The 13,285-nt window shown below is 33.6% G+C and overlaps 1 protein-coding gene across 7 annotated transcripts in view; it reads right to left on the bottom strand.

Annotated features, from left to right (window-relative positions):
* Positions 1-490: 490 nt before the first annotated feature.
* Positions 491-13,285, bottom strand: part of Shab (Shaker cognate b) — a 39,880-nt gene continuing 27,085 nt past the window's right edge. For 3 of the 7 annotated variants that reach the window (XM_067348976.1, XM_067348977.1, XM_067348978.1), the window contains 6 exons: positions 12,769-12,852; positions 9,609-9,938; positions 9,135-9,362; positions 5,651-5,864; positions 4,769-5,173; positions 491-4,434 (listed from right to left, as the gene is read on the bottom strand). In XM_067348976.1, the coding sequence (XP_067205077.1) occupies positions 4,157-4,434; positions 4,769-5,173; positions 5,651-5,864; positions 9,135-9,362; positions 9,609-9,938; positions 12,769-12,852 (1,539 nt within the window). In that variant the 3' untranslated portion in view covers positions 491-4,156. Of the gene's footprint in view, positions 4,435-4,768; positions 5,174-5,650; positions 5,995-8,365; positions 8,499-9,134; positions 9,363-9,608; positions 9,939-12,768; positions 12,853-13,285 lie in introns of those variants that run through there. The other 4 variants (XM_067348980.1, XR_010888405.1, XM_067348981.1 and 1 more) reach the window with 4 other exon arrangements.

The following is a 13,285-nucleotide window of genomic DNA, read 5'->3' as shown; positions in this document are numbered from 1 at the left end:
TCGGTTTCTGCTACTGATCTGCTGTCAAATTATGTCAGCAGGTTTTGTAACATTTCTGCTGATATTCTGCTATCATCATCTGATGTAACAGATTTTGTATACAATCTGCAGTCTTTCTGCTGACAAAAATTTGTAGCAGACGTTTGGCAATATCTGTTCGAACAGACTTTGCTGACTGGGTATGTATATAAACGTATGATGCATGATGCAATAGGTATTACAATCACATATCTATAATATTGGATTGCAAAATTAGACATTTCTTTTGTTACCTGAAAAAGAAGAAGCAAACGGTACACGGTGCGTGAGGTCGTTTGGATTTCGGTGATGGATTTGGTGATACTTTCGCTGTTAGATTTACCGCTGTCTGAACAAATTTAACATACGACAAATTGATATCTATATATAATTAGAATAAAGATACACAAGATGGTACAAAAGACACGAAAAGGTTTAAACATTCATTTTTCAAATTTTACTAAGCAGAAAATCAGAATCATAAAATTTTATTTTAAAAAATAGCCAGATTTTCTCACAAAAGGCGGTCTAACACCCTTTCCAAACTATTCGCTTAGCTTACAATCTTTTAATGTACATAACAGATGCGACAACAATGTTTAACAATCATCCGTAACATAAGCCATATGCACGTACACGCAGCGGAAGCGAGTTTATGAATATGGAACACAGCTCGGCAAGATCTGCAAGTTTCGACAGATTTTTGACATCTACTGCCTTTTCTTGTCATTTACACTCTAACAACGAGTACGTTGTATCGCCGTTAATTAAAATATCTGCTAAAAATGATGAATCTTATTAGTTCTGCCAGCAGAAAATATTTTACATTCTATTCACATTGACGCAATAACGAGATTGCTGGTAAACTGACGATAATAGTATACATTCGTACATTATCTACTTCTCTACAGGTACTATAAAAATAAAATTTAGCAAGGCTCTAGTGATTTAAGCAATCAAATAACTAAATTAAAAGAGGACAAAAGAGCCGCAGCCTAATATAGACCGAGACGTTTGTGTTATTGCGAAACAATTTGAATATATCTATAGAATCAGTGCTTGTAATCGGCTGCGGCTCTTGTAGCCCTTTTAGTTATTTGATTATTACAAAGATGGCTAATAGAAATATCATATTGCAGATATGTACTTCACTGAACATCTTCTAACGATAAAAGATCTAAATCAGAACGCGTTGCGTTCGCTACGGTTTAAAATGTTCTGGAAGAACTGGTGTGAGATAATGCATCTTGACGTTAGAGCGGTCGATTGCAAAAACGTTTTAGTGTGAAAACGGTATTATTCGCAAATACAGTGTCTAAGGCGCGATTACAATCTCTCGAGTTAAGTATTTCTGTAGTGTACTATTGCTGAAATACACAAGTAATACGCACAAAAAATACGCGTTTGTTGGATAAAACTATGATGCAAAATTTATGGATATGCTTGTTACGTATTTCGCTGTCTTATAAAAAGTATGATTGCTATCGCAATTACATCTCTAGATGAAACACTGATGACGCTTGCATAATTCTAAATAGAGCTGATTGTGAAATTTAGTTGAAATTTGCAGTCGATTTTCGAAGTAAATTGCCTTTCTTTTGCTACTGGCATTACAAATCTTTGTATTATTTTCGAACAAATTAGAACATTTTCGTATTTTATATTAAATTATTTATTTAGATTATCGTAATTAAAATTGTGATTACATATTGAAATATCACAGTTTTGATTGAAATCTAAATGATAATTATAAAATATGAAAATAGTCCAATTTATTTTAAAATAGTACAAAAATTTTTAATTTAATAATCTTAAACTTTTGTAAAGCGAATCAATTCTGATAGATATCTTTTATAATATCTATTAAATAAATATTTTATTTGAAAAAATTTTTCAACATAACTATGTATTTAATTGATGGCAAATAAAAATAAAATTTCAGATTTATATAAACAGAATTAATTTCTCATTGTAATTCATTCTCATTGATGATAAATTTGTTGTTCGTAACATCTCTCTCTCCCCATTAGTATATCCAATGGATTTAGCTCAAAATTTTTAATTTAATTTGAAGTTCCGATTTCATTTAATATTCAACTTCAAGTCTTATAATATTCTTTATGACACACATACGCGCGTGTGTATATATATAAGTTACTTTGTTTTAAAGAAGATGTAAGACGCTGACTTGAGTTGTACCTTGCGTGAGGTATTATTCGATCGCTTGACCTCCTAAATACCGAAAGTATATATATCACAAATTTCAAGATTTATAACTCTTAAGTATTAAATTATAAAAAAGGCTTCATTATTAATGTTTTGCAAAACGTCAGTTTTAAGAATGCGCAATTAAAAATGGGGGTATTTGTTTAAAAATTTTAGATGATTTTGTTATATAATAATCTTGGAAAGATCACGCAAAACTTTACACTAAATGTATACCAATTTATACTATATAAATTAATTAGTAATAATAAATCAATTAAATACTAATAAATTAATTAGTAAAGTCTGCATTATATATCCTTCTTGAAATCAAGTAGCATTTGTTTAAAACATTTTTTCAAAAAGTTTTATCTTCTTAAGATACTTGGGTGTTAAAAATAAAAAAATAGTACAATGTGCGCGCGCGCGCGCACATGTACGCACGCACGCACATTCACACACACACACACGCGCGCGCGCGCGCACGCACGCACGCACACAAAGTTTCCTATTTTATCTTTGACACTCAATATTTTAAAAAGGTGCATATATATGTATGTGTATAATGTGGATATACATATACATATGTATATATGCATATATTTATGTTATACTATTAGCGGCTACGTTTCTACAATCACTAAAATCGGCGCATTTTGATTTTAACGAAATCGTCGCGCGGTTTGTACTTATGCTGCTAATTCTAATGACGACCGTACGATCATTTGTATTTTATTATATGTGTACATGTTGACATCGATATATAACGAAATAACACGAATCAGACTGTTATATCCGTAACTAGTAAGCTTCTGTAGAATAGATTAAGATTCATACGTTCTATCACAATTTATCGCACAAATTTATCGCCAGCGTTGCTCTAGTTTGGTAATATTAGCTTTAACAAAGAAATAAACGAGATTGTGTGATTACTGTGGTTTATATATGTAATAGTTCGATTAATGTGAGGCAGTGTGACACTCATACTTGTTGCTCGTTAAAAAAAAATATTTACATCAATATTTTTATTATGTGCTAAATTCCTATTATGGTGTGGCTCGGTATTTAGATTACCGTTTACTTTTCAACAGCCACTTATTATGTATGAGCTTTAATAACTATCTATCGTGCGTTATTCCACAATTTTTATACGTTTACGAAGACTTATCTCCAAATCTGAAAATTGATTGCACCTTTGTCAAGATATTAATTCTTTTTTCTTCATTTATTTTACGTAATATTACGAAAATAGTCTAGAAAATAAAGATGCATAAATAAAGATAATTTTCTTCCCTTTTCTCCCTTTTTGTTAAAACAAATTTCAATTCAAATATATATTTTTGTATTTCATTATGGAACCCGCACATGCGACCACGTAATAAAATTACTATGTGATTTCCTTGTATAGTTGCAAAGTTGCAACTGAAAAGTTTTAGAAATATAGCATATTGCTTACAATACAGAGTAGTTATATTATAAATTTTCGAAAACACATCCAAAATAATTCCGTAATTTTTTATTAATTGTCTCTTTTTATTAATTGTAGACATTCGAATAAATTTCAAAAAACGATCGGAACGATTACGACACCTGATGAACAAGTAAAAACTTAATTTTGACCGGAATGAATATTAACGTTATTGCCAAAGTGAGTCTTCTTCGAGTTTATTTTTATATTAATAAATTTTACCAATAATATAAAATGATGAAACCTTTGTATAATGAAAGAAGAAAGAAACAAAATAGCATAAAAACAGCGAAATTATACATTGTTATATCGTTAATTGACCAGGACTGTTAGTGCAATTAAGCGTAATGTAATTGACAGGCACAGACGAATTGTTATACAGCAAACGTGTGTAAACACGTAACAGGTGATGATAACTACATGTATCGTCTAATGTAGCGAATAATTGTTAAATTGGAAAAATCATTACGATGAGAAATGGTATTCTTGAGAGAGGCAATTTGTGTCGGTGGTCTTATAAATTGCGCAAGCGTGACCAGTCAATTTGTTGGCTTTTCTTTTTTCCTCCATTGTCATAGTTATCGACTTTTTCGTTTTGTAGGGACGTAGTATCAGCGTAGTCTGACTCTCCTTGTATTCCTCTTGCAGGCGTATCTTCGGCGGCTTTCGCAATTGCTTGTCCGACTCTACATTTTTCGATTTCTGTTTCTCCACTGCTACTTCATCAAAAGAGTGTTTCTCTTCTATAATGTACACATGTTAGAATAAACTAGTCAAAAGTGTTATTAAATATCATTGAGTTGGCAATTAAGTTTGTTCGATTTCTAAAGCAAACTATAAAATTGTGAGAATGCTTCAATATATTCTGATAAAACATTTTAAATGTATCTATTATACAATTTTTCGAATCGTATAACGCGTTTTCAATTAAAATTTTAATTTTTCGTACACATCTATATGGAAAACTCGAACAAACTTAATTGTAAATATTGTCACCGATAATAATAAAGTGACAGCAATTACTTTTCTTTTGTATCTTTTAATTTTTTCGATTACGAAATGTTCTCACATACAAACCTTGAACAATATCGTCCAATAGGATCTTTGACGTTCTCACGACGCTGTTCTTTTCATCCACCTCATCACTTGTGTATGTTCTATCGGTGTTGTTATTAGTGCGGAATATCGACTCAAGGACCTGTCGCGAGAGTAACGGTGATGTCGGTCGGTTTTTCGCGCGCGTGCCATTCACGTTAGCCAAAGTATCACATGCACTCATTTCGTTGTCGCATACGCTTGTCGTAGACGCGCTATCTGTGATCAGCTTCTCGGTATCCGAATCACCGGTATTGCTGTAGTAATTATTGCCACTATTGGACTTTTTCAGGATCGATTTCGACGTGCGGTGGCGGCCCATGAACGGTATACTGTCGCTGTTTACCGAGTCCATTGATAGCGAAAGCTTACTCTCGGTGCTTGTGTCTGAAACGAAATTTTATCATGACATATGTGTATTCCGACGATACAAATTTTCTAGATATTTCACAACATACGCAGTGCAGTGTGGTGCGTATAGCGCGATATTTAGATAAATGCAATTTTGAAAAATAATATTATTAAAGAAAACTGTTTTAGTTTTATCTTTACCAAAATTATGAAATTCATAAAGATAATATTGAGAAATAGAAACATATTAAAAAGCATGACAGTTTTCGAAAATTTAAAGTGTGCTATGTAAAATTCATTTAATATCATGAAGCTTTTATTTGTGAATATTTTTTAAAATATCTTAGAGTTTGCTAGAGGATTGTTTTTCAACTTGTAAACATATGAGAAAACATGCAGAGAAATATATGTTTTTTTTAACTACTTTAGAATATACTCTACTCAACGTCCGTGTAAAAAATCCAAGAGAAACACTTGCATTTGTTTTCTTGTAAGTTGAGGCCTAATATTTACCCGCGCAATGTTTCGATTCACCGGGGGATCCGAATAAGTGATGATTGATGATACGCGTGGCGGACACCAAGCTATTTGGCGCGAACGGGGATGGTCTGCCACCGCGTAATCCTTCGTAATAATTGTTATTGTTCTCCGTAGAATCACTCTTGGGAATATCACGTTCCATCATGTTCGCCTGATCGCTAATGAATTGCGTCCGAGACTTTGCACACTGTAATCAATCGCGTATAAAAATTATGGCTCGTACATCAATAATTGTAATAACATATAAACGGGATGTCACTATGTCCTTCATATTCTCACCATCACATATTTAGTCAGCAATACGATTGAAGAGAATCCTTGTATTAGACAGATAAAGGTTAAAATTAGACACAATATCACAATTAATGATAAATCTGCGATAAAAATATGATTTTCTTCACAATTATATTATAATTATGTATTTCTCTTCACGTTACATCTATATTTCTATAGCAGTACGAGATAGACCTTAAAAGAAGATTAAAAAACAGGCAGAGTATAGTTTATTACGTTATTCAGATCACACAAAATGCGTTTTAAGAGAGATATTAAGAAGAGAATATGTGATTTAAAACGACAACTCTGATAAGAATTATTATAGTTATCGCTCATATCTAAGAAAAAAAATAGTAATTGTTATTTAAGATTTAATCTTTCGATGAATATATTTAACTTTTGTTAAACGCGCGACAATGATTAAATTTTTTCGTTTAAAGAAATAACGCACATTGTTTTCAATAATATATTCTATAAATAAAATAAAATTATGAACAGTAGAAAAATAATATCACATATTAATGTAGATATTGTGTATTATTTGTCATTGTATGTTATAGTGACAAATGTCATGGGAATTTTTTTGTCTTGCTAAAATAAATCTGTCATATATTAAAAAGAAAACACATATAAGATGAGTATAGATCCCTGCGTATTATGTGTCTGCTCAATGGAGAGTACTGCATAAATTATAAATATTAAGTTCTAACAGAATAACGCGAATGGTTTTGTAACGATAGAAAAAATTAGCGGGGGAAAAAAGATAATAAAAATCAAATGCAGATTTTGGTGCGGGGGGGGGGGGGTAATTTATTGACAAAACAAAAAAAAATGCAAAACGAAACAAAAAGAGACGTTTCGGTCCGAATTCCGGACTCTCTCCTCTGTCTAACGGTCACTAATTATTAACTTTTATAGTAGTCTACATAGTTTGCATTGTCATAAAAAAGTCAGTGCTTACGTAGACAATACGTAAACAATTGATGTAAATGTAATCTTGAAGTCTACGGCCCCACCCTGACAATAGACAATCACGTGCAATGTGAGCAATGACCATGAATGAACAGCGCTGAGGGCAAAGAAAGAGTTCAGAGTTGCTAATACTAATGAATTGATTTCATTTATAGTAAGTTTGAAAATCGCGTCGAATACACGTGCACGAATGGTGTTTTGAATGTTCATATTACGTATCCCCAAGTAGCAAGCGGTCATTATCTGCCGTGTTTTTGTCGTCTTAATTACTAATCATGACGTCATAATCGGTTATTATGATGACAGAAGAACCTTATTAGATAATGACTGCTTGCTATGTGAGTCCTTGCTTAGAATCCTTGCTGTAGAAACTCGAAATGTGTAATTTGTCAAATAAATTTTCAAGAGAGATGTAGCGTGAAAGTATGGGCTGAGATAATTAGGGACAATATTATTGGCCCGCGTATTTTACCAAATATATTAACAGAACTATTTTATCTGCGTATTTTTACAAAGAAAAATTACCGGTATCATTAGAAAATGTGCTCTTGTTTGTTAGACAGCGAATAATTTTTCAGCATAATTTCAATTCTCTATATGCTACATTGTAGCAGAAAGATAAAAAAACCTACTCTGGAAAACAAAACTTTGAAAGAAAAAAAATTATTCGGCAATTTCGACTTATTTTTGCTCGGTTCTTTGTACTATGATTGTATCACCTGTATATCACCGCGGTATACGCGTATCATTGCAATAGTATACTACCGTGATCATCATCGTGTGTCATATATGTAAATATTATAAATGAAAACTTGCAGAAATATTTATGCAATATTGAGATTAATTAAAATTTTACATTTAATTATACTGGTTTGAAGGGTCAAAAATCTGAATATGATGAATTAAAACTATTGAAAAAATTGATGGAATTACTCAAATCTTGCAACGTAAACTAAAAGTTTGATATCAAATTTATTCTCTCTGCTTAATGTGGAATAATTATGCCAATTCTTGGTCTACATATATTGTACATAGCTGTTTGATAAAAAGCGCGAAAAGTAATAGATTGTATTTTTATCGAATTTGATGCCATATTTTTGCAGCGGAAATTTTACCAAACTCACATTTCGAAGCTCTAGAATGTTTGATATTTAATAATAAAAAATTTTAATTAAAATTAATTGGAAAAGGAGAAATTTGTCCGCTTTTCGAAAATTTAACTGACGACTCTAATTCCATCAAATCAAATCCGAACTTAAATTTTGGTTAGAGAAACATTGGCCGACAGTTCGATAAAAATGTTGCTTCTCTATGTTTTTTATCAGATCCAGTGCACATGTCATTGGCCTTGATGACAGTTCCCTGACACAAGGTGAACGATACCCGCTATTTGTCGCCGACCAAGCGCGACACGCTGCGTCACGCTGCGAACGAGCTTACTTCCGTATCCGAGTGCCAAACGTGCGATATTGCGCGTTTCCCCTCTGACGAGCATCGCAGTGTTCAGAAAAGTGCGATAGCCTGTGGCGAGCGCTCAACTGTGCTCCGCTTGATGTCTCGGTGGTTTTTGCGGCTGAAAAAAGCAGCGGGGTGCGGTGTATGAGTGCGTACGGTTGTGCATGATCATACGATGACGTGATTCGCATATTCCTCCTTTGAAAGTGATACACAACTACTACAAAATTTCTTCCTCATTAAATTTTTAAAATTTTATTACTGCGTTTGCCAAAAATTCCTGCACTATATTGTTAATTGAAAGTATTTGGTGCTAATTAACAGCTACTCTTAACGAAACAGTTAATTAAAATGAGATTATGAGAGTGGAGTAAATGTGACAGCGCAATATCTTGCAAGGATAATATGTATCATGACAGTGGTTACACGAAATCATTAAAACCATTTAACCATAATCATAATATAAAATTATTAAAAAACGAAATAATAATTTCTTCTTATTGAGAAATATTGCAGTGTCGCGTTTATCCTACTACGTCAAAAATCTAAAACATTGTAAGTGTTCCTATAATACTTGTTTGGGATTATGCTCATACTCTCTGTACACTTTTTATCGATTCATTAGTCGCATTCTCCTATTCTTCTTTCATACGTTGATGTAATACCACATATCAATAACAATTGCACACAATAGAATGGATAGAGATAAGTGCTGTGTTTGAGATAAGTTATAGAAAATCATTAAAAGACTCACTTGTTGGATCCTTATTTTTCTATGCTTGGGTATCGTGTCGTTCAAGTTGATTTTACTGATTTCGTTAAAAGGGCGGATGTCCTTCAAGGATTCAACGCTGGGTGACGCATCGGAAATGATGTTACGGCCGACTTCGCCGGAAATGGATTTTTTCACACGACCGCATTTTTCCGTTGCCTCCAGAGGATTCACGTAAAGATTGCTGTCCATTTCCTCGGTTAGATCGCCCTGTGAAAGCAAAGAATTTGTTTTGAAACTTTCGAGTATAACTTTCTTGCGGGAATGACAAATGTCTCCCCGTCATGTACGTCAAGTATTACGCGCAGTTATTAAATGTTTTGTTTTGAAAGATTTAACGCCGACCAAAATTAAAAATAAACTGTTATGAAATGTTTTGGGAGAGAATCTGCTTCTTATATTAGTTTTCAATAATAAAAAAAGATGGGCTGTTTTGGTGGACATCGACTCGCATACCTGTGAATGTGATGGATGCGTCTGACAACTCGCATATGTATCAGAGCTGTCAACGCTCCCTTGCTCATTGTACATCTTGGCGTAGTTTCCTTGCTCATTATATATCCTCACTAAGCTCAACATTTCCGGCGGTCGAATAGGAGACGTCCTCGGCTCCACGAGTAATGAACCAAATTGCTCCGCACCGCTTCCACCTCCGCCGCCGCTACCACCGCCGCTGCCGCTGCCGCTGCTGAACCTGAGGAACCTCATTTCCTGACACACTGGGTTACGAAAGTCGCTGGTGGCAAGGGGCATTATGTCCTCCGCGTCTCTGTAGTCTTTGTACTCCTAAAAAACACGAGACGTATGAAAAAGTCTCGATTGTGCAACGAACGAAAGTGCTTATGCTTTCGGCACGCTTTTTGGCTTAAAAAATATATATTTCAGAGCGGCACAACACTTCCTCGGCATCGACTTTATTTTTCAAGCAAACTTTTTTCACTAAAAGAATTGAGATGTAACTTTGTTAGGTTTTTAAAACAAAGTAAAATTGGATTTATCAACGTTTTTCTGACAATATAAATATCTAAAATGTATAAATCTATTTGGATATTTCGATTTTTCTGTCAGAGTTATAAATAAAACTATATGTAAACGTAACACATGTATACATGTGTATACACATTCACATATTCATACAGAAAAAAATCGCTAACAATGAATCGCTAATTTAGAATCATATAAAGTTTAAAATCTGTTTAAAGTAAAAAACTGAGAGCCGATTCGCCGGAAAATGCTCTTGTTTCGCCAGCGAAGCGGTCGTCTGGCAGTAAGAAATAAAGAGACTGCAAAAGAATGTGATCTCTCTCTCTCTCTCTCTCTCTCTCTCTCTCTCTCTCTCTCTCTCTAAACAAAAGAGTTTCTAATATCTAGTTTCTATATCTTACTATATCTTACTATACTCTATACTATACTTGCCTGGTTGTGTCCACGCACTAGGAATGTGCACCCGATCTCTCTGTGTGACGTAGTTGTCTATATCTACTTAAAGAAAAAATTTTGCCGCGTATTAAGGTTTTGTTTCTCAAAGTGCTCTTTTGTTGCCAGAGCTTACTTACCGAATACAGGAAATAGATATGCAATCTATAAAGTTGCTTTTGATATATCTTTCGTGCTGCTAGTTATTCACTTTAATATAAACATGCTTTAAATTGTTGGTAAAAGGTAGTACACAAGAGTAGTTTCCAAAGTAAGATATATATATTCGAAAAAAATTAAATTTTTATTAAAATTTTTTCGTATACACTAAAACCACAAGCTTATTTGTTGCTTATTTTTTCATAATTACCAAACAGCATTTGTTCCTACGTGACATTTAGTTTAAATGTTCGTTGCATAAAAAATGCATCCATATTGTTCAATTAGTTCATGCGTTTATTTTCGCTTCCTATTTGTTTGGAAAGTAAACAAATCAAGAAAGTAATTTGTATTTAATACAGAAATAAAAAAGTGGAACCATAAGTTGGCTGAACAACATGGATGAAAATTTCTATGTAGCAAATAATTTAAAGCCAGTGTGATACTGAGACAATTGCTTAAAGATTAATTATATGGAAAAATAAGTAAATACTATGTTTTTTGTATGTGTATGCGAAAAAAATTAAAATAAAATTTTAATTATTCTTTTCAAGTTTATTTTTAAAACTACTCTTGTATGTAAATACGCGCGTTCATTATACAATGCAGTGTGTACACGTGCGTACGCGTATGTGTTTCTGTGTGGATAAGAAGAAAAAAAATAAGTTTACCTTGATACCCCTTCGATCTTGTTCGTTGTACGTGCTATCATATAGCTATCATATGCTATCATTCATGATTAATTGAAAAGAAAGCAAGATATTATATAAGGATCGTTGTTTTTACACCACTTGTCAACCTTACGTTCCGAAATGAATGCTTGGTCTAAGCAGAGGAATCTAACGCAAGTGTCCGCCCTTCCGATTTTAACGGACTTTGAATATATTGTAGAGCAACTGAAAATGAAAAAATAAAAGCGTTTTAATCACTAAAATAAAGTAAAATTAAAGTAAAGTGAAGGAAATGCGGCTCGTTTCGGCGTAGCGACTTTCTCTCACGTATTGACAACTCGTTAACTTTAAACTGAAATGTAGGAAATTGTATCTTTACGTCATACCGTGTACAGTACACATATGTACACGTATATGTGCGTATATGAACGTGCGTACGTAGGTGCGTGTTTGTATGTGTGTTTTATCGATTCTATCATAGAAATATATTTATCTATCTAATTGAAAGAAAGAGGTATCAGGGTAAACAGTGGTGCTGAAGGCATTGCACATATCGGCGCGTGACGTGACTGCATCAATAGCACGTTGCCTCAACTCAACTTAGAAAATCGTGTTAAGCACAAAAATGATAAATGTCCGAAAGAAAAGTATCTACGGTTGCGTTAAGAGTTTTTTTGAATAAACAATGTGTGTCGTGTCAACGCAAGAATTGTGCTCCATTGAGAAGTGGCAGGGAAGGCAGTGCATACACCCAGTGGACTATATAAAGAATGTGCAATATCGGTAGGCATACTTGTGAATTGTGTAAAATATTTCCATCTCTCGAGAAGCGGAAGAAAGTAAAAAAAGATCATACGCCGCCTTTGAAGGCTGGACGAGATATGTAGAGCGAGAGAAAATATGCGTACATATATACAGTTAAACTTTCCTTTTTTTAATACATCCTATTCTTAATATTTTTATTTTTTGTTTCCTTAACAATTTCTCTTACATTGTTCTTCCTTTTCCTCATAAGCGCATAATCATAAGACATATGTAGAATGAGAAAGCGAATGAAAGACAAAAGATACAATTACATATGTACAGTTGAGCAGGCGCAAGGCACACTTTTATTCTACGCAGATACGATTGGAATAACAGTAGGGATTGTAGAGAAGAGTTAAGAAAAGAGAGATTATTTAATTCCGATGATTAAAGAATAAGGAAATTTGACTGTATATTGCGTTCACGCAGAAAAAAAACAGTAATTAAATTAAATTCTAGTTCGTAGCCAATTAATAGTCTCTCGATATTACGAATTCGCTCGACAGCCCATTGGTGTATGTAATGCCGCCTGAAGAAGAACATTAGTGATCGTGAACATTAAATACCTTCGTGGTACAAAAGCAACACTCGAATTCGCTAGGTAATTCATCAATTTTCTCGAATTTTCTGCTGTCTTTTTTTTCTTCATCCTACAAAAGGTCATACACACAATTTCTTGTTTTATTTTTCATGACTAAAGAGATAGATTGGGAAGCTTCAGTTCGGAAGCGATCGAAGTCTTTCGCGGGTCTTTCTTTTTCTTCAATATATTCTCTCACTCTTTCCCTCCCTCCCTCCCACCCTCTCTCTCTCTCTCTCTCTCTCTCTCTCTCTCTCTCTCTCTCTTCCCATTTTCTCTTCGACGACTACTGGTAGAACGATTCGACCGCTTCACGAACGAGCATCAAATTAATGTAAATTAGAAACGAGGCAACGTATGATCACGTGGAGCCAGAGAGAGACAGGATATATCCTCGTGTTACAAGAATAAAATTAACATTTGCCGTAGCGTGTCGACGATCACAAAACGAAAGATTGATGTAGATTTCTCTGTGTGTACGTGTATACAGAGTGACGTTTGAA

Source organism: Linepithema humile, chromosome 2, assembly GCF_040581485.1.
Source record: "Linepithema humile isolate Giens D197 chromosome 2, Lhum_UNIL_v1.0, whole genome shotgun sequence".
Classification (NCBI taxonomy): domain Eukaryota; kingdom Metazoa; phylum Arthropoda; class Insecta; order Hymenoptera; family Formicidae; genus Linepithema; species Linepithema humile.
The sequence above is the reverse complement of the archived record's forward strand: the minus strand, read 5'-3'. Positions and strand labels throughout refer to the sequence as shown.